Genomic DNA, 26187 nt, shown 5'->3' with positions numbered 1-26187 from the left:
CTTTCTGTAGATTGCTTTCAAATCACACAGGGAAAGGGATTATGAAATATAAATGAATAAGAATAAAATTATAAGAAAAAGATAATATCTGATTTTTCTTCAGCTGTAACCTGACCAAAAACATTGCATGTGGACGTTCAAATAATTTTTTTTTTTTTTTTTTTTTTTGTAGTAAGGCTTAGTTTAATTGCTTAATTTTCCAGATTGGTTTGCTTGTGGTATGTTACAGTAAGTAACAAAAGTAAGTAACTTAGTAAGTAAACTTAAAGGCCATCCCAGGTGTATGCTTATATTTCTCCTCCCTTCCCAAGCTGATATCTCTATCCAAAACTATTTTGGGGTTTGATAGATAACAAGGGTTGGGAAGGGAAAGAAAGAATCCAGAAGAAAAAAAAAAAATCCACGTGTTGACACAATTGAAATTTGATTTCTGATCATTGCTACTTCCCCCCAGCTTTGGAATGTTGGGGAAACAAAGTATCTACCAGGGAGCACAGGAGTGGGGGGGTTGGTTTCAGACCATTACAATGGGCTACCAGGACATCCCCCTCTGTTTTTACCTCAATCCTTGCAGTTTAAGTACTGACTCCCTGTGTGTGTGTTCTGTTCTGAGGGCTGGTGAGCATCCCAGGTCTCAGTATGGCTGGGGTCAGTGAGCTCACGTGAAGAAAATCAGTCTGAGAAAAAATTTTTAAGTATGTTTCTGAGAAACTTCTTAAGAAGGGTGTTATTTTGTTGTTTGGTGTTTTGGTCACTGATGAAGAATGCAGAGGACTTGAAGCGAATTTACTTGAAGTGCAGATATTTGAAGTGGCCATTAGCTCCAGTCCTTCTAAACCCTCTCTGCACAGGCAGGAGTGCGGCCAGACAGCCTTGCTGTAGCCTCCCGTCACTGCATGTGGTAGACTGATAGACTCGGGAGGTTAATTTAGGCCAGTATTAGGTATTCTTGAAAGTCTGCCAAGGTATCCTGTGAGTATTCATTAACCCAGATGCCGTTTCTGTGGGAATCCGTACTATTAGTCTGGCTGATTACTGTTTATGGCTCATCCATGCCCTTCCACCAGTAATTGAAATATGGAAATCAAATGCTTAACTCAGAAGTTTGAAAAAAGACAAAACAAACAAATGGGAAAATGTACGCATCTTTTCAGTTTTATTTTCTAGATGCAATATGGTAATTTTCCCAATCAAGTGTCTAATTAATTAACTTGAAATCATTTTCTGCACAGAGGGCCATTCTGGCTTATTCCCTGACAAATGGATACACTGTAGTGTTATAAGTCTCTCCCAATTAAGAAAATGCTAGGTTTAGCTTTTTGGTGTTTTTTCCTCCTGTTGGCCTTTATTGCCAGGAGTTAGAATCCATCATAAACTCTCTTCCCAATTAATGCGGTATTAAGTATAATATTTTATGTATACATGCCACAGTTGTTGTTTTTTTCCCCAAAGAAATGACAGTGCTGGCTTTCAGTCTCAAAACTGGTCTGAATGTTGCTTTGTACTGAAGCTCCCTAAGCAAAGTATACTCCCGCAGCCTGGGTATTGACATTTCTCTGAATAGGTAAGCTAGTAGCATTGTAAAATGCTTAGTTCAGAGAACTAGAAGATTCTTTTTCTTCCTGAGGTTCTATTTCTCTTTTAACTATTTATTATTTTCTAAATAACTCTGGTTTAAATAGCACTTCTTATTCTCTATATAGTTCCTATATATTACTTTGTTTATTTTCTATCCCCCTCAACAATTATATAGCACTTAGTACAGAGCCTGACCCATAGAAGGCGTTGAATAGACATCTGTTAAAAGAATGAGTAAATTGTTTCTTTCTTTCTTTCTCTTATATTCATTCTTTTCAGCTTAGAAAGGAAATTATAATTTCAGATAATTATAATTAACCAAACCTCATTTTATTGTTTTATTTATTTTATAAATATGAAATATATGGGAACACCAGAGAGTCGACTTTGAAAACTTTAGCTACTTTGCTGTGTGCTGGTTTGGTTCCGTGTACAAAATAAAATCAGGTCCAGTCTTATAAATATTATTTATACCTCGATATTTTTTAAAAATAAAATATCTGAAAGAAGTATAGGAGCCATGAAGAGAGGTCAAGTGAACTATCAATTTCTTACCAGAAAAACCCATTGATGAAGCAGAGCTATTTATTAGACCTCTCCCAGTAAGAGACCACCCACCTCGACAGAGCCTCAGTAATGTCTAAAATGGGAGGTTTAGGGAAAGGGTGTTCATAGGATTTTAGGCTCTGGACTGGGTTTTGCATGGTGGGGAGCTGGTTGGGATAGATTTAGTCTATGACATAATGGCTGTCATTTAGGAGGCACAACAAAGCAAGGGTCCTGATGTGTGGGTCTCATCTTTTAGGAGCAAGTATTTCCCACAAGCAGCCAAGTTTTTTATCCCTCCTCTCAGTATTGGTTAACACAGAGTTAACAGAAAAATTTGCCTGGTCCCAGTATTACCTACAGGGCAGGGAATTATGTTAGCTTCAATTTCTAGAGATGTACAGGTGGGGGGGGGGGGGGTGGCGGAAATAATAAGTTCTCTGTCCCTAATATCTCACATGCTAAGCTAAAGCACTCAATATTGGTTATCTAGCCTTTGAAACCCTGTTTAAAATTAATAATTCAATCATACTTCTATTATGAAGAACATTTCCTCCAGGGATATATTTCTATATCAAGAAATAATATCATAAGAGACCTAGGGAATGTATTCAATTCAGTTTTATTTCATTTAACCAGTGTTTCAGGAGTATCTTTCAGTGAGGTCATGTACTTTTTTAAGGACAAAAGATATGGTCACTGGCTTAAAGAATTTATAGTCCCAGTAGGGAAGGCAATAATAAACTCATAGCCTTCCACATAATTGCATATTAAAGCTATGTGTTAGATTTGGCAATATAGGGCCAGTGCCGGGAGCCGATCCATCCAGCCTTCCTGATGGCACAGCCCGGGTGGTTGGTGGAAGGGCAATGCACAGTGACCCTCTGAATGGGAAGCTACTGGTATCCCTCCTGTTACTCATCTTGGTCATCCCCATGGTCCAGTTGGCACTGATGATTCAAAATAAACCCATGGGGGGCAAACTTGGGAACATTTTCTGGGGATGACCCCCAGGAAAACTGGGAAAAACCATGAGAATCCGAAGACGGATAATGAAACCTTATATCCAGCCGGTGCCACCCCTGCCTGCCCATCCCTTACCTAAAGGAAGGATAGCCCCCTATATTTCCCAGCCAAGGAGGGGGGCAAATGGATTAGAAACCCCCACTCCGGCAACAAAGGAATGTATCTATGGATACAAGTTACTCCAACCCCTAGGCCCACTTGGCCCCCAGGAGGCATTCCAGAGCATAGCTGGACCTGGTGGGTTAAGGTATAGAATGGTTCATTAGTTCCTAGGTATACATTGTCTCTCTGGGAGTACATAAGCGTGGGTTCCCAGAGTCCTCTTGGCTCCCTCCCAGCCCCCCAGACCAAAGCGAATACTTTTGTTCCTTATGCTGCAAATGGTTCAAAGGAACAATTAAGAAGTCACGTCCCTGTAAATGTTCCACTTGAGGTGTTGAGAGCTAGATGACCTTTCATGAAAATAGCAAAGCAAATGCCTTATAAACTATAAATAAACGTAGATACATAATGAAAGTAATATGAGGAAATTAATCAATAAGCAAAGGGCAGGAGGGAATGTTACAAAGAAATAACCATGAAGTTCCTTAATGGGTGATTACACAAAGGAACATTTTTAGAATTAGGTAATGCCGAGAAACATAGATGACGCACACTACAAACAAATTGCTAACAAATATGATGCCACATTTGCCACAATAAAGCGGCCAGTCTAACACACTGCTGTTGTCTGTGTCCATTTGTCATCTCACGGACGCCATTCATCCTTCGGGAACCCCTGGACCTACTGGGGCTGGACCCCGGCAGGCCAGATTAAGATTTTTAGAGTTCCTAAACTCTGAAAAGATTATGATACTTACCCCCAACCCTCTTGTAGTTAAAAATAAGAAAGTTACTAAGCTGTGAAGTTGCTATAAGAAATTGTACCAAAGTACTGATTTTTCTAATAGTGACTACTTTGATGATATCTTTAAAAAATCAAACATCAATTTTTTAATTGCCTTCTCATTCCTGTTTCTTGGTACCTCTCCTTTGCTGGACCTCTAATCATGTAATGTGGCCTTATGGTAATGGCATCAGAAAAGAGGGATCTGTTTGCCTTTGGAGTTAGGATCAGATTTTTGACATGGATCTTGAAGATGAATAGGAGTTTTCCAGATGACGTCCTTTGCTGAGGCAGAGAAACATGAAACAGCTGGGTAAATATTAGGAGTATTTGAGTGAGATGTGGGTAGAGCGAGTGAAGCTGCCCAGAGACAAAGAGATCAAGTCTTATACGAAGTGTACCGTCAATTAAATAAGAATTATAAACTAAAAAAATCTACAGTGTCTTCAAGTATAGCTCAGAAATCAGTAAAATTTTCAATAAAGGGCCAGGCAGTAAATATGTTAGGTTTTGCAGGCCTAATATATGTCTAACAGTGTCTCTTCCAACTACTCCACTCTGGTGTTGTAGCATGAAAATAGCCATAGACAAAATAGGTTGAATGTATTCTAATAAAACTTTATTTGTAAAAATAGGTGGTGGGCTAGCTTTTGTCCAGAAGACACAGTAATGTTTGACAGTCCCTGGCGTAAGCTATCAGTTTAACAAGGATTACAGAATAAAAGGTCTACAATGCAAACTAGAGAAATGTCTGCATATGTAAAGCTGTCATATAATTTGGGGGCAGTCAGAGGATTGGTTGAAATACTAGGAAAGGTTAGCAAATCACAGGTATCCTGAGTTGTCCAGGGAAGGGAAAAGAGAAGGTCAAGAGGAAGATAACTTTACAGTATATAAGCAAGCCTAGAAGAAACCATGATATAAAGACACAGATTCTGTTATCCCAAGCAATTTCCATGATTTGAGTCTTTTGAATGATTCTGTCATGGACATGTGAAGTTCCAATGAAGTTCCAATGATCTCATATAACGGTGAGTGCTGTTTGTCCAGCATTATCCATTATTCCTTTCTCCCAATGTATTACCCAGTTTTAACTGAGCATAAGGCTACCCAGAGGAAAGATATATTCTTATTCTTTCGCCTCCCTTGTAAATAAGTTTCATATGACTAGTATTGCCCAATGGTATATGAGAAGTGATGAGCACCTTTTGGGACATGTGCTTAAAGGGAAGGGGTGTTCCCCTTACTTTGAGCCACTGCTTGAAACATGATCAAGGTGGCATACTGCCTTAGATTATATGGGCCAGAGTAAAAGACAGTGCAATAAGACAGGAGAAGCCTGGTTCCTGGATGAACTTATGATGGAGCAGAGAGTCCTATTGGCCCTTGACTGACTACGTCCATAGTGTTACATGAGACAGAGAAACAAACTTCTATCTAGACTAAATCATTCTTACTTAGGTCTCTGTTACATCAGCCAAACCTATATCTGACCTAAACCTATAACAAAAATTGTTATCCTAACCTTTATGAGATAAGCCATTGCATTGAGATTATGTGAAGAACAGGGGTTGGAGGGTGGAATTAAAGATCCCCATCCTTGGGGCGCCTGGGTGGCTCAGTCAGTTAAGTGTCCGACTTTAGCTCAGGTCATGATCTCGCAGTCTGTGAGTTGGAGCCCCGCGTCGGGCTCTGTGCTGACAGCTCAGAGCCTGGAGCCTGCTGTGGATTCTGTGTCTCCCTCTCTCTCTTCCCCTCTCCTGCTCATGCTCTGTCTCTCTCTGTCTCAAAAAATAAATAAAAAACATTTAAAAAAAAAGTATCCCGGGGCGCCTGGGTGGCGCAGTCGGTTAAGCGTCCGACTTCAGCCAGGTCACGATCTCGCGGTCCGTGAGTTCGAGCCCCGCGTCAGGCTCTGGGCTGATGGCTCAGAGCCTGGAGCCTGTTTCCGATTCTGTGTCTCCCTCTCTCTCTGCCCCTCCCCCGTTCATGCTCTGTCTCTCTCTATCCCAAAAATAAATAAACGTTGAAAAAAAAATATCCCCATCCTTTAATTTTTTTTAATATTTCTTAAAATAGAAGTTTAATATAAACACTAAGATAAATATAAAGCTAAACACATAGTTTATATTAGTATCTAATATAATGACTTTATTATATTACCTTCCTAGTTTATTTTTTCTTCCACAATAATTTATTCAGCAAACACTTGTTGAAGAGCAGAATTCTGTTGGAACATGATGGAAGAATATTGAATCACTGTGAGGGACGCCTAGGTGCATAACAAGTATTTCCTCCTTCTGAGGAAATTACCTCTGTGGAGGTAAAAGAGTTATTAAATTAAAAAGTGACATGTGAAAGGGGAACCACAAAAGACTAGAGATAGAGAACAAACTGAGGGTTGATGGTGGGGAGGTGGGTAAGAGATGTGCTAGATGGGTGATGGGTACTAAGGAGGGCACTTGTGATGAACACTGGCTGTTGTAAGTGAAGGATCACTGAATTCTACCTCTGAAATCAATATTGCACTGTATGTTAACTGATGTGGGAAGGAAATGGCAGGTAGAACTAAATTTCCTCATAACCTGCAGCCCACTGACAAATACTTGAGGCAGGCAGAGTAAAATGTTTCTCCAGGAACTCCCTGCTGTCTTAATGCTAATGATTTACTAGAGGGAAAAACTATCTTAGTTTGACAATAGTTAGGCCTCCAGTATCCTGTGAGTCTTCTTTAGCATATGAAAATCTCTTTGGAACCTTCCTCTTTGGAACCTTTATCTCCCCCAACTCCCAAATATATGACCAGTCTCTTCACAGGGTCTGGGGCAGCTTTTCCTGCTCATGGGTCCTGTCCCCGTGCTTTAATAAAGTCACCATTTTTGCACCAAAGACGTCTCAAGAATTCTTTCTTGGTCATAGGCTCTGGATCCCACCTTCACCCCAAAAACTTCATCATTAACTAAAATTTAAATTCAAAACAAAAGAAAACAAACAAAGTGGCATGTCGATTTAGAGTAGGGATCTCTTTCACTTGTGGGCATTCATGACCGGGAGAGTGTTTAAGCAGGCTATTTGATTCTAATTCAAAAGAATATTACATTGATAACAATATATATATATATATTTCTTATTAGATAATCAGTACCACTATTCCAGATTCTATCTGTAAGCACATAAAATTGTTCTTTGTTTTGTTTTACCCTCACACATATTTTCTTGAGATTAAATTCTTATTGTGATATTTTAGCTAATTTATCTGAGTATAAAAATTTCCTTATCATTAATAATTGAATAAAACAAAATAATAGTGATGATAAAATGTTTTCTTGGTTGTAAATATTCTGATAAACTATGTTGTTGTTGTTGTTTTTTTTAATTCCTGGGGTTTTTTTTTTTTTTTTAGGCAAACAATGCCCCCTTTTGGCCATTGGCTCCTATAAAAAGAAATCATAAAAACAGACACCTTTTTAATCTCTGCTAAGAATTGAATTTATATATATAACTTAACATATATATAGATTATATATCATGTTACATATATAAATTATATAATAATAATATGTTATAAATTATATAATTTACATACAAAGAACCTGTCCTGTGTTACCTTAAGAGTATATATACTGTGTACTGAGATTTGAGATTTATTTTGTAGAGAAACAATTTATACTGCGTAGTTTCTTTCTTTTATTTTGTTTTTAGTTAACGTACAGTGTTATATTAGTCTACTTGCTATATTGTATGCCTGAAACTAACATTTTAATTTTTTAAATAATTAGGTCTACTAGAATGGTTAGTGGCAGTGTTGTAAGACCCAAATTTTAGTTTTATGAATCTTCTTTGTCATATCTAATTCAGGTTGAATACGAAGGCCTAAAGCATGAGATTAAGCGATTTGAGGAAGAAACCGTGCTGCTCAACAGCCAGCTGGAAGATGCCATCCGGTTGAAAGAGATCGCAGAGCACCAGCTGGAAGAAGCCCTTGAGACCTTAAAAAACGAGAGGGAACAAAAGAACATCCTGCGGAAGGAGCTCTCCCAGTATATCACCCTCAATGACAACCATCTTAGCATCTCTGTCGATGGACTCAAGTTTGCGGAGGATGCGGGTGAACCGAACAATGACGACAAAATGAATGGGCATATCCACGGGCCCCTTGTGAAACTCAATGGAGACTATCGGACTCCCACTTTAAGGAAAGGAGAGTCTCTACACCCCGTTTCTGACTTATTCAGTGAGCTGAACATTTCAGAAATACAGAAGTTAAAGCAGCAACTTATGCAGGTAAAATCTCTTCTGTTACTGTGAACTTCTTGCAGGCTGCACGGAGCCTGTTTGTGATATCTTCTTCTCACATTTTACTTCTAGCTTATTTTTTGACATACTGCTTCTTCACCTGGCAACCTTGAAAGTATAGTATTTTAGAAAGACACAACCGAAGAGGTGTTGAAAAGAAATCTCTCATTTGCCTGGCTTTAGGAAATATATCTTAGAGCCACAAAGTGGATTATGATCAGGTGTGAAGGGAGAGAAGCCTCTTGATGCGTTTCTAACAGAAGAATTCAAAAGCTTTATACATGAGTGATCTGACTTTTCTACCACAAACAACTGTAGTGTTAAAGAATAACGATACATGGGGTGCCTCGGTGGCGCAGTCGGTTAAGCGTCCGACTTTAGCCAGGTCACGATCTCGCAGTCCGGGAGTTCGAGCCCCGCGTCAGGCTCTGGCTCAGAGCCTGGAGCCTGTTTCCAATTCTGTGTCTCCCTCTCTCTCTGCCCCTCCCCCGTTCATGCTCTGTCTCTCTCTGTCCCAAAAATAAATAAACGTTGAAAAAAAAATTAAAAAAAAAAAAAAGAATAACGATACACTTCGCAGGAATACTTTAAGCTTTTTTTTAATTTATTTTTTTTAATGTTTATTTATTTCTGAGACAGAGGGAGACAGAGCATGAGTGGGGGAGGGGCAGAGAGAGAGCGAGACACAGAATCAGAAGCAGGCTCCAGACTCTGAGCTGTCAGCACAGAGCCTGACACGGGGCTTGAACTCACAAACCGTGAGACCATGACCTGAGCCGAAGTCGGTCGCTGAACCGACTGAGCCACCCAGGTGCCTCGAAGCTTTTAAAAGACATGAAGGACTTTCAGTCTATAAATTAGCCAGGATATCATATGATTCAAAATACAGAGCAGGTATAAATCTGAAACCAAGGAGTTCTCATTGCAACATGAGCTAGGCCTTAAATTTTTAGCATCTTCAAATTCAAATATCTTGTGAAGAGTCCTGCCTTTTAAGTTTATCTCACTGTGAGATGGCTTTTCTAGTTTAGATACTGCCTCCCTGCCATACCTTAATCTAGTGCTAATGGGAATCTCGTCTGAAGCATAGCACTGCCACCAACACCATCATCTGAGGGCTTCTTTATAGTACACATTCTTGGGCTCCACGCAAATCTTCTGAACCAGGAATCTGGTTCAACAGGCTTGTCAGGTGATTAACTCTTTGGTCTGTTACCCACCCCCTCACCCCCCAAGTTTCTCTGCATACAGCTGGTTAGAGGCCATCAGGACTGTGCAGTCATTTATTTCTATGGTAAACAGGGCTTATAATGTTCTGCCTCTACAGAAATGATGGCTAAAAAGTGAAATTAGCGGAAATAAATAAAGATCTGGAGACCAAGTGAAGTTAATTTTATAGGTTTATTGTTAATATTACATCACGAGTTAACACATTGTGCACTTTACCTGCCCTGTGCTCTTGGCTACTAGCAAAGAATTCGTTTTCACGATGTTTAACTGAAATCAAGAGGGCATGGCCATTGGAAGAAAATGAATGTATATAGACTTTTATCTGACTGCAAAGTTCAGTTCTGTGTAGGTAATATTTTTTTATGTCTTTTTGCTCAGTTCACACTAATACAACTAGATTGATAGCAAACATATTTTAAATTTGTATGTGACAGATAATATAAGAATTCATGCCCCCAAATTAAATAGAATTAATATAAAATTTTTCTTAAACTATCATGTTGGTGGCTTTAGGATAAAAAGTTAGCATGCCAAGACTTTTGTTTCTTCTTATTAGGGTGGCAGTGTCGATTCGGAAGAGGGGCTTTTCTGCATAAAACAGCACAACAGTTTTCAACTAGGTCAGCCCTTGGGCTGCAAACTCAGGGCTGCTCTCCCATTTAATCCTGTAGGTCATCTGAAATAATAGAAAATTCTGAAAGAAATGAGTCATGTAACAAAAAGAATGGTGGAGACAAGTTCTCAGCAAGGGAGCGATTCCGGGTTGGAATGTCACTTGCATTGGGGTGGGATGATTCCTCCTTGTCTGTGACTGGTGAGCTACCAGAGGTTTAGTGTCTCTGGTCCCAACCCATTAAGTGCCGGTTACATCTCCTCAGGCAACGTGATGATGAAATGTCTCACCCGTTTCAAATGCTCCAAGGGTCAACTGCCAGTTGAGAATCCTCCTATAGAAAGACAGCACTTTACTCTCCCATAAAATGGGGATACAGACTACCTTCTCCATTAGAGTGGCATGGTTTATGAGTTAATGTGTGTAGAGTGCCTCGTAAACGCTCAATAATTGTGAACTGTTATGACTACTTCAACTCCATAGTGCCTGGAGCACTCTCTTTAGCTTTTATTAGTATTATTAACTTACTGTTGGACAGTTGGCTCCGGGAGAGTCATCTCAGAAGGGACTAATGTGCTCACTGGTAAGAATACAGGAAGGTAACAGTGAAGTGTCAGCGTGAGGTCTGGAAAGGGATGTTCATTTAGCAGAAAGTTAGGGAGAGAAAGACTTGGCCGGGTAAACCTTCCCTCAGTACAGCAGACAACAGTGTACCAGGGTTTAATTAATGTTGACAGTTTGTCAAGATATGAAGAGGCACAGGCACGGCCTTATGTTCCAAAGTTAGCACTGCATTTAGTTGTGGAGACCATGCTCAACACAGGAATGGGGGGCTTACAGCTTCCAGTCTCACAGCAACAACACTAACATCTAATTATGGTTTAGACAAAGTCACCATCTTTTGGTAAGCAACATTTTTTAAAAAGCGCATTAACTGGGCGCCTGGGTGGCTCAGTCAGTTAAGCGGCCAACTTCGGCTCAGGTCATGATCTCGCGGTCTGTGAGTTTGAGCCCCGCGTCAGACTCTTTGCTGACAGCTCAGAGTCTGGAGCCTGTTTCAGATTCTGTGTCTCCCTCTCTCTGACCCACCCCTGTTCATGCTCTGTCTCTCCCTGTCTCAAAAATAAATAAAATGTTAAAAAAAAATTTTTTTTAAAAAGCGCATTAACTTTTTCTAAGAATATATTTCGTTCAAACTGTTGAGTACAAGTATAGCAGAATGTATCTTTTCATGCATAATTTATAATCTGATAGGTTTTCCTTAGCTGTGCATCCCCCTTGGGTTTAATTTGTATAAATAAGCAAATTATAAAAACATTACAGGATACATTACCGAAAAGTAATTGCAATTGTCTTTGATGTTAATGAGGCTTGAAAATAATATGACAGTTCTGATACACAGCAGTACTCGTAATGCACCTTGCAGCATATCCTGTGTGTCAGCACCACTGTCTGGACATCCCAAGGAACAAGCAATCAAATGTACTTTACGTGTGACTATCTGAAATGCTTGGAGCCAAATGTGTTGAATGAAATGTTCAAAATGTAGAAAGGTAATATACAGCATATACTATATATTTTGCGACATCCCTAATGAGATCAGGTGCAGCAGTGAATGATCAAATACTATTAACATTTTTTTTTATGTTTATTTATTTTTGAGACAGTGAGAGACAGAGCATGAACAGGGGAGGGTCAGAGAGAGGGAGACACAGAATCGGAAGCAGGCTCCAGGGTCCGAGCTGTCAGCACAGAGCCTGACGTGGGGCTCCAACTCAGGGAACGTGAGATCATGACCTGAGCTGAAGTCGGACGCTTAACCGACTGAGCCACCCAGGCGTCCCACTATTAACATTTTTGTAGTGAAACATGTGACTGTTCACTCTAAGAGGAGAAAATGAGGACCAGAGAAGGCCTCTCATCAGGCAGGTGCAATTTTGCTGCTTGAGGAGTGTAGGGTTGTCTGAATATCACTACCCAGTGAGTTATAATACAACTTTTATTTAAAGCCACTTGCGATTTTGAAATTATGGCTGTCGTGGGGCATTACAGCTGCCATACTGTTCAGGCAGTTCTCAGTCTTGTGTACCTCAGCTTCTAACATCAGAATACTTTGGATATCCCAGCTTGTATTTTCATAGTTCACTTGTCTCTTAGGATTTCTTTTGGCCAGGGTCCAAAGTACCACATCTGAGAGAAAGTTGTGCACCTTCAAATTGAACACCTGTGCTTAGTTAATGTTGTCAGTTTGTGGAGACATAGAGAGGCACAGGCAGGGATCTAACACCCTGTACCAGGGAATATGCAGTTTTTAAATTATTCTTCCTGAGAATTAAAGAAACCTTTTGTAAACAGCATACCGAGGTCAAAGCCTATTGGCCTATTCTTATCTTACAAGTTTCCATCTATGCATGTTAATTATGTTTTCCCATCTATGGGTATTTATTTGCCTTGGTTCTGAAAAGAAAAAAAATCTGTTTTTGCCTTGGGTATCAGGAATGATGGGTGAGTTGCTTTACTTCTCTGAGATGCATCTATAAAGGGAAGGTAATAAATTAGCCTCATCAGTAGTCTCTAGGCCTTTGTTAGTTAGAATTAGGGAAAAAAAAAAAAAATACCTCCATTTCTAAAGAGGTCATACTGCCATCTGCTGGGAAATGGCAATAATTAATATGAAAATCTAGGACAACTGCAATTTAAATAGTGTCTCTGACAGTTGTATTGCCCTCAAGACTCGGTTATTTAAAACAGATTAAACAGCTTACCCTTGAACAACATGGTTTGAATTGCATGGGTCCACTTACACACAGATTTTTTTTTGTAAATACAGTACAGTACTGTAAAGGTGTCCCTTCCTTATGATTTTCTTAATAACTTTTTTTCTCTAGTTTACTTTATTATAAAAAAACTAGTGTATAACACAAATAACATATAAAATATGTATTAATTGACTTTATGTTATTGATAAGGCTTCCAATCAAACAGTACTGCGTTGTTCAAGGGCCAACTGTAATTGATATTTTCCAATGCTGGTCAGGTAACTTAATTAGTTTTATTAGAATGAAAAAAAGTAGGTCCTGTCTGAGGAAACTAAATTTCTTAATCTATTTAAAGGAGTCTCTATGCTTATGCTAATATTTCTGCCTTCAATAAATAACCTCTGTCTAATGTCACATTGCAGAGAGTTTTCTCCTTGGTCAAACTAAGGGGAAAACTTTTGGATTTTTTTCTTTCAGTATCACACTAGCTATATTTTACATTTAATGTGACAAAACAATGTTTCTATGAAACTGAAACTGATATTTTGTTGTATCCTCATGGTTGTGAAAGAATAAAGATTCATATTATATTTAGATCCACTCTATTAAAAACAATTTTAGTTTTTCCTATAATGATGGTAAGTGGTCAATTTGCTATATGTCCCATAAGAGTTCAGAGCAGTTTATATATATTTGATTAATTGGTTGGTGTTTGCAACAACTGTATGGGGTAGATAGTATTATTATCTTCATTTTACAGGTAGGGAAACTGAAGCACAGATGTTTTTGTCACCAAAATCAAATCAAATCAAATATTATATGTGCTTAAAAAAACTTACAGAATATTTATGGGGAGAAATTAATTATAAGAAGATGCTCTGTGTTTTTTTAAACTTAAAGTGACATATACAGTTTCCTAGGACAAAGTTGACAACTCATTAAATGATTACAGACTTTATAATTAAAGATTACCTTTAATATAAGCTTTATAAGCAAATGAATTGCTCAGAAGCCTTACTTTTCCTGCCATATATCAAAACATAAAAGGGCATCTATTATCACAACAGCAAGGGAGTCTATGTCATTTTTTAAAAACTTTCTGGAGATATAATTCACGTAAAATACATCCACCCAGCTAAAGGGTATAATTCATTGTTTTTTAGTGTATTTACAGAGTTGTGCAACCATCACCACGGTCAATTTTAGAGTATTTTCATCACACCAAAAATAAACCATGTACTCATTAACCACTCCAGCCCTGAGCAACCACTAATCTACTTTCTGTCTTTATAGATTTGTCTATTCTAGACATTTGATGTACATGGAATCATACAGGTGGCCTTTCATGACTGAGTTTTTCTTTTTTCTTTTTCAATGTTTATTTATTTTAGAGAGAGAGCATGAGCAGGGGAGGTACAGGAAGGGGGGGGACAGAGGATCCGAAGTGGGCTCCATACTGACAGCAGAGCCCAATGCTGGGCTCAAACTCACAAACCATGAGATCATGACCTGAACTGAAGTTGAACCCTCAACAGACTGAGGCACCCAGGTGCCCTATGACTGGCTTTTTCCATTTAGCATAACATGTTTGAGGTTCATGTATGTTACAACATGTATTAGTATTTCATTTTCTTTTCTTGGCAAGTAATATTCCATTATTTGGATATACCGCATTCTATTTATCCATTTACCAGTGATGAACATTTGAATTGTTTCCACTTTTTGACTGTTATGAATAATGGCATGAACATTTATGTACAAGTTTTTGTGTGCACATATGTTTTAATTCTCTTCAGTATATGCTTAGGAGTGGAATTGTGGTCCTTTGGCAACTCTGTTCCACCAGTTGATATTTCACTAGATTGATCTTTTTCATAGTTCTTGTTTGTTAGGGAACAGATATGCATTGCCAGAATAGTTTTACTTCAAGCAGAGAAGAATAAATTATTTATTTCTGATTTCTATTTGTGTATGTCAGTCCTATGTATACCATTACAAGAATCACACTATCCATTCAAATTGAGAGTCAGTTGACCAGGATAAAGACTTTATGAAAATGAATAGCATATAGGGGTACCTGGGTGGCTCAGTCTGTTAAGCATCCAACTTCGGCTCAGGTCCTGATATCACAGTTTGTGGGTTCAAGCTTTGTGTTAGACTCTGTCCTGACAGCTTGGAGCTTGGAGCCTGCTTTGGATTCTGTGTCCCCCTCTCTCTCTGCCCTTCCCCTGCCCACACGTTCTCTCTCTCTCTCTCTCTCTGTCAAGAAGGAAGAAAAGAAAGAAAGAAAGAAAGAAAGAAAGAAAGAAAGAAAGAAAATTAATGGCATATAAAGCAACTTTGATTTCTTTTCCTATAAAAGTCCTTTGAATGTGCAAATTCTGACTATCTTTTCTTTTGTTCTTCCACAAAAGAGCTATCAGTACTCAATACATATAAATGTGTTCATTTAAAAGATAAAGATACAGTGAAATTAAAAAATTTCTTTGGGAGGGACACATGGCTCCGTCAGTCAGTAAAGGATGCAACTCTTGATCTCAGGGTCCTGGGTTTGAGTCCCACATTGGTGGTAGAGATTACTTAAAAAAATGTTCATTTGGGGCGCCTGGGTGGCGCAGTCGGTTAAGCGTCCGACTTCAGCCAGGTCACGATCTCACGGTCTGTGAGTTCGAGCCCCGCGTCAGGCTCTGGGCTGATGGCTCAGAGCCTGGAGCCTGTTTCCGATTCTGTGTCTCCCTCTCACTCTGCCCCTCCTCCGTTCATGCTCTGTCTCTCTCTGTCCCAAAAATAAATAAACGTTGAAAAAAAAATTAAAAAAAAAAATTTTCATGGGACATAATGACAATAATAATAATAGTTAACATATATTGTATACTAAAACTGGATTAAAGAGTTCACAAATTCTGCATTCAAGTTTTCTGGCAAAACAACCCGCCCTACCATAAAAAATAAAATACTCAGTTCCAGATAGAAGATGAAGATTGTAGAAGATGAAGATTTTAGTCACTATGGAAGATGCTAATTAACAGAGCAAGTCTCCCTTAGATAAATTCTTCACCAATAGAGATTAAAATAGTACCCTTAAAATGAATAGTAATTTTAATCTTTGAAGTGCTTTACACATCTTAGTTTGTGCACTGCTTCTGAAATCCAAATATAATTTAAGGTAATCTAAACCTCAATAGCTAAGCGAAAATATCATGCTGAAGTTGTATAAAATTATCCACAATGTAGTTATCATTGGAGGGGGAACAAACCAACCATAACTGTCTGGAAAAAAATGTGTGTGTGTGTGTGTGTGTGTGTGTGTGTGTGTGTGCGTGTGTGTGTGTGTGTGCGTGTGTGTAAATTTTGATATCATTCTCTGTTCAAGTGATTCCACCAGAAATATACTGAGTGTGATAATTAATACTGTATGTGGAAAATACAGACATGAAAGAGACAGTGTCCTATTTGATATTTTCTGGAGAGACTATCATGAAGAACCTGACAGATTTACCTTGTAGGCTTAGAAAATGTTATTTGTAAATCAGAATTGGCAGAGTACAGATTGAAATTCTCCTAATGGTATCACCTCATTTATTATAACACTTTTTCCTCTAAAAACAAGGTTGAGACATATTTAGTGCCTTTTGTTCTGGTCCAATTTTTATTTTATTCAAAGGCTTTTTGGAAACAGCTTTGTCTGTTGTAATCATATATACTAATCAAATGATGTTTAGGTTTTTCAGAGTAAATACACTTAGTTTTCAAGAGAAAAAAACATTCCTAAAATAATACATTTTCATTGATATTGTCTACAATATCAATAATAGAATATTTAGAAGATTTTCTGTCTCCCTTATCAAAAATTCAACTGACTTGGCTTTTCATCAAGTAAATTACATAATTACCTGCATTTTTTCATTTAAAATTATTGCCCAATAGTCTGGATGAGTCCATTCATCTTCGGTTATGGTGATACAATTTGTTATATCTCATGAAACCCAACCAGGGGGATTTGTATTGAAATATGTCTTGACTTTGAAATGAAATAGTTGCTTTTGCAAATACAGATACAAATCTGTGAAACAAAGGCGTTTGCCGTGTAGAACTATTTTGGTCATGGGAATGACCAGTTACCCAAATGTTAACAATGCCTAACATTACAATACCTGGAGCATTAAATTCACTGTCTTACTCAATCATCCTTTTGTAAGTTAAGAAACTTGCCCAGAGTCATAGCGTTAGGTAAATGCTTGTGCCAAGATTAGAGTCGAATTGTCTGATACTACAGCCTAGTTGGTTTTTTTTTTAACCTGTAATACTATTATTTTGGAATATTTTGGTTTCTATAGCCATAATATATACCTTGTGGATTGTGTTTCAGATATGGGCAAGCACTATGTCATAAAATCAAAGCTATGACTTAGAAGGCTCTAATAAGATAACATAACTGTATTTTTAATTCTAATTTCATGACTGTACTATACATTTGATCTTAGCCAAAAGGCCAAGAAGCAATGAGTGTACTATACAGGCAGTCCTCGTTTTGCATGATATTGATGGGTCATAAATGATTGTGTAAACTGAAACCATGCAAAACAAACTCACAATTAATGGAGAAAATTCAATTGTACTGTGATCTTTTTTCTTTCTCTCTCTCTTTTTTGTTTTGAAGTAAGGTCTATGCTCAATGTGGGGCTTGAACTCATGACTCCAAGATCAAGAGTCTCATGCTCTACCAACTGAGCCAGCCAGGTGCTCTTTGTTTTGTGATCTTTAAAAATTTTTTTTATCAGAACATTCAAAACTCCCTTATTGTTGGTTATAAATATATAAAGAATTGAAAAAATAGTAAAACTACTTAGTACACTGTAATCCAAAAATTAGAAATATATTTAAAGTTTTCCTTGTAAAAAACTTATCTTTGAGATAAAAATTTAACCCTCCCCAAAATAAACTAGGGAAATTAAATTTATGTTTTATAGAATATTAAAGATATCCAAGCTTTTGAAACAGAAATTTGAACTGTGCCTCCTCCCCACCAAACACTTATCAAGAATAGTTTGATCTTGCCACCCTCTCATCACATAATTTATTATCGGAACAAGAATCTTTTCTATGCCTTGTTAAATTGTCATACTCCTAAGTTTGGATCAGCTTTCAACATTCTATCCTTTGTACTTTCAGTGTCTGAAAATATCTCTGAGAGTGCCTTTAGTGTGCCCATGTCATTTTCTCTAGAACCTTTTAATCCTTTTTGTAACAACTATTCTTTTGATTTATATCGATACCTCTCCATCACCAAATTGCCTTGGCTGCATATCTAAATTCCTTGAAATGGCATCAGGGTCAATATTCGCAAATTCAACCGTTTCTCCTGTAACTCCATTTATGTTTAATTCAGATTTCACTTCCAATGTGTCTCTTTGTTTCTCTGCTGCTTGTTCATTCCCTCCTTCCTTTTCTTTTTATTTTTTCACTTTCCCTCCCTCCCTTTCTTCCTTTCTTTTCTTTCTTTCCATCTCTCTCCCTCCCTCCCTTCTTTTCTTTTCCTTTCTTCTCTTTCCTTTCTCCTCTTTCTTTCTTTCTTTCTTTCTTTCTTTCTTTCTTTCTTTTTTTCTTTCTTCCTTTCTTTCTTTCCCAATGCCCTCTTTGGACTATTTTTGTGAAACATCATGTGGGTTTATCACTGGAAGATGGTGAGACAACACAACTACACTTTGCTGTCTGTGAATGAACTGAATAACAGATACGCAGTGACCAACCACTGAAAGACTTTGGAAGAAGTAATGTAATTGTTCACTGGTCATGATGTTATTATGTAATGATTTTGTATATTGAAGCAGCAAAGTTTATACCTTACACATTGTTCACAGTTAATGTATCAGTCATCAAAATTCAAACTGTGTTTTGGGGGACTGGTGTTTTAACTAACGATGGTCACTGAAATTAATTCATATTAGAACCTTAAGTGAAGACTCTCTATATATGATAATAATATGAAGGATATCAAGTATCACAAAGAATCATAAAAATATTACTCTACTGTATTACAAATTTATAGATAGCTATGGATCTCCTAAAATAATATGCTGATATAATATTAATTATAGTTTAATAATTGATATTATCATGTTATTATAATAATAATTTTATTTAACCCCTAGGAATTTAGAAGTTTGGAGGGATATAATGTATGATTCGGGAAAATTTTAAAGTTCAAATTGATAAATTACTTTAGTTATAAAAACATTCAACATCAAGCTGTTATCTTTAAATAATATTTAAATATTTAAATAATAATAATAATATCAATATATTAGTAATATCAATATATTGATACTGTATTTATAGAATATATTATATTATGTATTATATTATGTTATATATTAGTATAATATCAAATATTAACAATATCAATATTTGCTTATTAAAAACACATTTATGTCATAATCACGTAAAAACTTTTAATTCATAATGATTACCTGAATTGAGGGAAGAAAATGTTTTTTTAAATATATATATAAATATATATATACTTTTTGTTTTTTAATTTTTTAGTGTTTATTCATGTTTGAGAGACACAGAGAGACATGACGCGTGAGGGGGGGGATAGAGAGAGAGAGGGAGACACAGAATCCGAAGCAGGCTCCAGGTTCTGAGCTGTCAGCACAGAGCCCAACATGGGACTCGAACTCACAAACCATGAGATCATGACCTGAGCTGAAGTCAGATGCTCAACCGACTGAGCCACCCAGGTGCCCTATATACTTTTAATATTTATTTGTTTTGAGAGAGAAAGAGAGCAGGGGGAGGGGCAGAGACAGAGGGAGAGAGAGAATCCAAATCAGCCTCCATGCTCAGCACAGAGCCTGATGTACGGCTTGAACCCACAAACCGTGAGATCATGACCTGAGCTGAAAGCAAGGGTTAGATGCTTAATTGACTGAGCCACTGAGGCACCCCCAGGAAATGCTTTTTAAAATTCTCCTATTATAGGGGTGCTTGGGTGGCTCAGTTGGCTAAGCATCTGCCTCTTGGTCTCAGCTCAGGTTTTTGGAGTTCGAACCCCACATTGTGCTGTGCTGACAGTATGGAGCCTGCTTCAGATTCTCTCTCCCTCGTTCTCTGCCACTCCACCCCTCTCAAAACAAATAAATAAACTTAAAAACTTCTCCTATTATAATTTCTTATAAACTTAGGCTTTTTTAAAAAAAATTAACGTTTATTTATTTTTGAGACAGAGGGAGACAAAGAGACAGTGCACGAGTGGGGGAGGGGCAGAAAGAGAGGGAGACACAGAATCCGAAGCAGGCTCCAGGCCCCAAGCTGTCAGCACAAAGCCCAACATGGGGCTTGAACTCACAAACTGTGAGATCATGACCTGAGCACAAGTTGGATGCTTAACCAATTGAGCCACTTGGGTGCCTTTTTATAAACTTATGTTTAATGAGACAGTATTTTACATTGAGATTAGAATTTTTTTAATATACAATAATACTACCTATGTAATAACAAAACTGTCATGTTAATCAAATATATTGCTAATTTTTAAAATTCCTGTTTGGACTGAAGAAATTGAAATGGTTTATAAATTGTTCTTTTAGCCCTAAAACTCTATGTTTTTATATTAAAATCTATCAAATTTTGAGCATGTCTGTTTTGGAGATCAAATGCTTATTTTTTATTTTAAGGGGATGGTTAGTGTTCCCAGCATTATTTAGTAAGTTAAAGCCTTAGGTGTTAAATCTGATTTTTGGTTGAGCTCTCAGAAGGAAAGGATGATTCATAGGCACCTTGAGACAGTCACTTATCCCACATGAACTAAGGAGCATATATTTTCCAAGGCTCTGAAAATGAAGACAGTGCTAAGTACCATCTCTTGAAGTCATGTTGTGTTTTCTGCAAGATGTTAAGATAAAAATAAGATTGTTTGGATAACATTCAGGTTTCATAAGTGTATGTGTATAATGCATGAGAATTTGGATGAGTAAATATGCATAGCATAATTCTTTTAAAATGATGTACTTTTAGACTGATTGACTTACCAGAACTGCTGAAATAAGAAAACACACTCCAATTTAATTTGCAATAATGGGGACATTGGCTCTGCTACAGTTATTTTAAATGTATACATGCCTGACTGTGAATGGATCAAGTGCGTCATTGGCATTGCACTGAAATCATTCAGACACTTTTTTTTTTGCCATCACAGGTAGAGCGGGAAAAGGCCATTCTTCTGGCCAATCTCCAGGAGTCACAGACGCAGCTGGAACACACGAAGGGGGCGCTGACAGAGCAGCACGAACGGGTGCACCGGCTAACAGAACACGTTAATGCCATGAGAGGCCTACAGAGCAGCAAAGAACTCAAGGCTGAGCTGGATGGGGAGAAGGGCCGGGACTCAGCGGAGGAGGCCCATGACTATGAGGTGGACATCAATGGCTTAGAGATCCTTGAATGCAAGTATAGGGTGGCAGTAACTGAGGTGATTGATTTGAAAGCTGAAATTAAGGCCTTAAAGGAGAAATATAATAAATCTGTAGAAAACTATACTGATGAGAAAGCCAAGTATGAGAGTAAGATCCAAATGTATGATGAGCAGGTTACAAGTCTTGAAAAGACCACCAAGGAGAGTGGAGAGAAGATGGCCCACATGGAGAAGGAGTTGCAAAAGATGACCAGCATAGCCAACGAAAATCACAATACCCTTAATACAGCCCAGGATGAGCTGGTGACATTTAGTGAGGAGCTAGCCCAGCTTTACCACCATGTATGTCTGTGTAATAACGAAACCCCCAACAGGGTCATGCTGGACTACTATAGGCAAAGCAGAGTCACTCGTAGTGGCAGCCTGAAAGGGCCTGATGATCCCAGGGGACTTTTGTCTCCACGATTAGCCAGGCGGGGTGTGTCATCCCCAGTAGAAACAAGGACCTCATCTGAACCAGTTTCAAAAGAAAACACAGAGGCCAGCAAAGAACCAAGTCCAACCAAGACCCCCACAATCTCTCCTGTTATTACTGCCCCACCATCATCTCCAGTATTGGATACAAGTGACATCCGCAAAGAGCCAATGAATATCTACAACCTTAATGCCATAATCCGGGACCAAATCAAACATCTGCAGAAAGCTGTGGACCGGTCCTTGCAACTGTCTCGTCAAAGAGCAGCAGCACGGGAGCTGGCCCCCATGATTGATAAAGACAAGGAAGCCTTAATGGAAGAGATCCTCAAGCTCAAGTCCCTGCTGAGCACCAAACGGGAGCAGATTGCCACACTGAGAGCAGTACTGAAAGCCAACAAACAGGTGATGTCATTCTACTGACAACACACGCTAGCCAACACTTTCTTAACTAGTTAATTCTTTAATGGTTTTAGTGTCCATTATCATCAGGGTGAGAGTTCAGATTCCTGGTCAGCAGCGTAATAAATCAAACTATGTCTCAGTGCCAGATCAGAATGTAATAATTATTTTTCAGTGAGTGAGTAGATGATACAGGAGAGTAGCTATGCCCCTCTAGGGGAGGTCGAGGTGAGGAAGTTAAAGCAGGATCCAAGAGGAAGATCTAGTTGCAGATGTAGAAAGGCAATTCAGGCAGTACTTAGCTGGAGTCCAGCAGTCACTGAGTGTGGAAACAGGAGATGGAGGGGGGTCAATGGGCTGGCATGGCAGCATATACCAGGGAGACACTCTGGCAAGCCCCAGAGCAAGCAGAGGGGAGCCCTCTAGAGAGATATATAGAATGTCTACGAGCTCTGCCAGTGACCACGTATCTGAAATTTAGGTTCAGTTGCGATGTTAATTCATCACCTAGCTTAAGCTGTGGAAAGTTTTTCCTAAGCATAGATCTTGTCCTTCTGGAATAAGGAGGAATGCTACAACATGACCCTACCTGACTAATTCCTAGATCTTCTCTGTGACTGAATTTGTTTTCCACCCTTGAGCTTTACCTGGGTGAGAATGCTGTGAAATATAGATGGGAAAATATTTTTAACCTCTGTTTAGTTTCTCTGGAACATAAACCTTAAAAGATACATTTGAGAAGGGTGCTGATAAAGGGTGTTGATAAAGGGAAAGCATCAAATGCCTTCTTGCAAATGTAGGCAGTGCTGGTGTTGGGGGGTGAGGGTTAATTTCAGATGCAATGCTCCTTCTCCTTTTACCCTCATATGAGGGAAGCCACACCAATATTGTGTCATCCACAGTACAGTTTTCTAGCGTCTTTGTCTTTAGTTCCCATAAATCCCCTGATATAATTGGGAGGTCTGTCCCACAAGCAGTAATTTCTTTGCACTGTAAACATGTTTTCTATAAATCTAAGGACAAATTAGGACCTTCTTTTGTGCCATCACTTCAAGGAAATAGAAGAGATTAGGATGAGTAAAGAATTTGCGAGAGATCTGACTCCAATTTGAGGTCAGAATGAAAGAATTTGTGGGGCGCCTGGGTGGCTCAGTTGGTTAAGTGTCCGACTCATGGTTTTGGCTCAGGTCATGATCTCATGGTTTCTGAGTTCGAGCCCCTATCAGTGCAGAGCCTGCTTGGGATTCTCTCTCTGTCCCTCTCTGTCTGCCTTTCCCCTGCTCTATCTCTCTCTCAAAAATAAGTAAGTAAGAACTTTAAAAAAAATAATTTGCTACCATAAACTACTACAATCCAAAGACCCAGTTATTTAGAGTAATCATAAAAAACCAATACCATATCACTAAAAACCACATTAGATAAGGCTTAGACAACCTTTATCAAGGACCTAATATCCTGGGCATTCTTGCTCAAGTCACTCAAATAGCATCTCTGACTTCTTCCTGAAGGTTGAATATGAACAACCTAGAAATCTAGATCTATAAGTGACAAGACGCTTAAATGATGCAGAAGTATAGATAGGCATGGTTGATAAGCCATGAAAGACTAATTTGTGAATGAGCATTCATTGATTACATAGTTCAAGGCAGGTGGTAGATAATGATGCCAATTAAGTGACCAAGTAATCTAGTAGGAGTTCAACACATGCCTGTTAACTGTTTGCAGAGTAGGACATGTCATTGAGAGGTATAAACAGTATCATAGGAATTCAGTGCAATACAAGAATACAAAGCATTCCTGGCTGAATTTTTATTTTCTCAGTGGTTTGTGGTACCATTTGCATTACACTAGCGTCACAAACCTTATGGTCTCAGTAAATAAAATGAAAACACATTTCTAGCCATGCATTTAGTTTACATTTTAATGATGTTGGCCCTATCGCTATGATGCTTATGTGCCATAAATAACTTCAGATGTCTGCAGATGACATCCATTATGTTTAGACATTGTGGAATGTTCACTATTAAGACTAAGGTAAGAATTCTGTCATAAAGGGAAAAGGGGGAATCTTCTTGTTTTAAAAATAGACATTCTGCATTCTCTATGAATTTTTTCATAGACTTCAGGTTTTTCTGTATGCACAGTGTCTTCTGCTGAAATATGCAAATGTTTATGAAATAGCATCTGTGTACTAAACTGTGCTAGATGCTAAACATTCAAAGAAGACTGATACAAGGTCCCTGCCCTTCAGAATAGGACTCACAAACTGGTGAGAATGTTGGGAAAGAAACAGATCATTACAGTTTGATATTATACATGCTGTAATAGAAGTTATGGAAACATTGCCGAGGAAGCAATTGATGTTTCCTAAAGGAGTTAGGAAAAAAAAAAAGACTTCATGGAAGCAGTTTTACTTGAGTTTGTTGTTAAAGGATAAGGAGTTGTTTTCCAGGAGAGGAAGAAACAATTCCAAGCAGAAAGAATAGTAGGTAGAAAGTCAAAGAATAGAATGATATATTCAGGGAATGGTTGTGAAGATGTCTGTGGCTGGAAGCAAGAATTTTTATTTACAAAGTTAAGTTAGGGAGCATGGAGAATGTAGCAAATGCAGACATCAGCAAATCTACTCATGGGCTGAAGATACTTAGAGTTTCTAACTTCTGAAAAAGCTTTGTGCAGTCTGGACCAATAAGTCTACAAACAGAACTGAGTCTTTGGGGGCATTTCTCACAAATAATAAATGAGTTTGTGCTTCTATTTCAGATCTTGCTCTTCTGTTATTCCCTTCTCTCCTCCCCTTGGATAACTGACTATTTGGCTTCATATGCTTAACAATTTGTTACACCTACATTTTCACAACTTAAGCTTAACGGTTCTATATGAATATATGTATAAATTAAAAAAAAAATTAAACTGCCATTTTTCTCCCCAGATCAATTTCTGCATTCTGGATAATTTTCTGAATCGATAGTATTTCTGAAGATTCCATTGAGTTATAGCTACAGAATACGCTAAAATATTTTATCAGTAAATTCTCATTTTAATCTGAATTTAAATTCAATTAAAACCTATAAGAAACTACTTTGGAATCAAGACATTAACAAGTTACTCTATCCTAACATTGTTTTAATTATAAAAAGAATCCAGGTATCTCGATAGAAATTGGCACTTCGCATAAGAAAGTTCAAGCTGTCCATTTTAAGCACAAAAGGAAATGTTAAAAACCAGGAACATCCAATTAGCAATGGATTTTTCTTCATTAGTAGTGGATTTTTTCATTAGTATTGAGTATTTTTACACACTCTGAAAAGTTGCGGCTAACAGTTTGTTTAAAATGGTATGTTTTCAGGGAGCCTGGGTGTGTCACTCGGTTAAGCGTCCGACTTCGGCTCAGGTCATGATCTCGCGGTTTGTGAGTTCAAGCCCCGCATGGGGCTCTGTGCTGACAGCTCAGAGCCTGGAGCCTGCTTCAGATTCTGTGTCTTCCTCTATCTCTCTGCCTCTCCGTTGCTCATGCTCTGTCACTTTCTGCCTCAAAAATAAATAAAACATTAAAAATTTTTTTTTAAATGGTATGTTTTCTGTTTGGCTTCAATATATATATACCATGTGCTGTGCATTAAACAGGCAGTCCCTGAATACACATTGATTTCATGCAGATTCAGTTAACATTTTTCTTTCTTCTTATGGTGTGTTAAGCTAGTTTTCAGTTTGAAACGCTGTTAATTCCAAAATATTCAGAAATGCCCAAATTCTAAGTTCAAAGGGATATTTTAATTCATTCAAACATTTTGGAATTTCTCCTTTTTATGGAAATTGTGAAGAATTAAATTAGACTATAATTTATTGTTTTGAAGTTGTATGCAAAGGCAGGAAGTAATCGGTTCCTTGTGAATTCTTTTCCTTACACACGTAATATGGATTTATAGTTTATTGTGTACTCATACTATAAATTGCAATG

The 26187-nt window shown here is 38.0% G+C and overlaps 1 protein-coding gene across 7 annotated transcripts in view; it reads left to right on the top strand.

Moving 5' to 3' along the window:
* BICD1 (BICD cargo adaptor 1) overlaps positions 1 to 26187 on the top strand; it is a 266844-nt gene that overhangs the window by 199701 nt on the left and 40956 nt on the right. For all 7 annotated transcript variants that reach the window (XM_040488474.1, XM_040488480.1, XM_040488476.1 and 4 more), the window contains exons 4-5: positions 7895 to 8320; positions 21135 to 22229. In XM_040488474.1, coding sequence (XP_040344408.1) covers positions 7895 to 8320; positions 21135 to 22229 — 1521 coding nt within the window. The remainder of the gene's footprint in view (positions 1 to 7894; positions 8321 to 21134; positions 22230 to 26187) is intronic.

Source organism: Herpailurus yagouaroundi, unplaced genomic scaffold, assembly GCF_014898765.1.
Source record: "Herpailurus yagouaroundi ecotype Mexico unplaced genomic scaffold, PumYag 166, whole genome shotgun sequence".
Classification (NCBI taxonomy): domain Eukaryota; kingdom Metazoa; phylum Chordata; class Mammalia; order Carnivora; family Felidae; genus Herpailurus; species Herpailurus yagouaroundi.
Note: the sequence above shows the minus strand (reverse complement) of the source record. Positions and strands in the feature narration are given on the sequence as shown.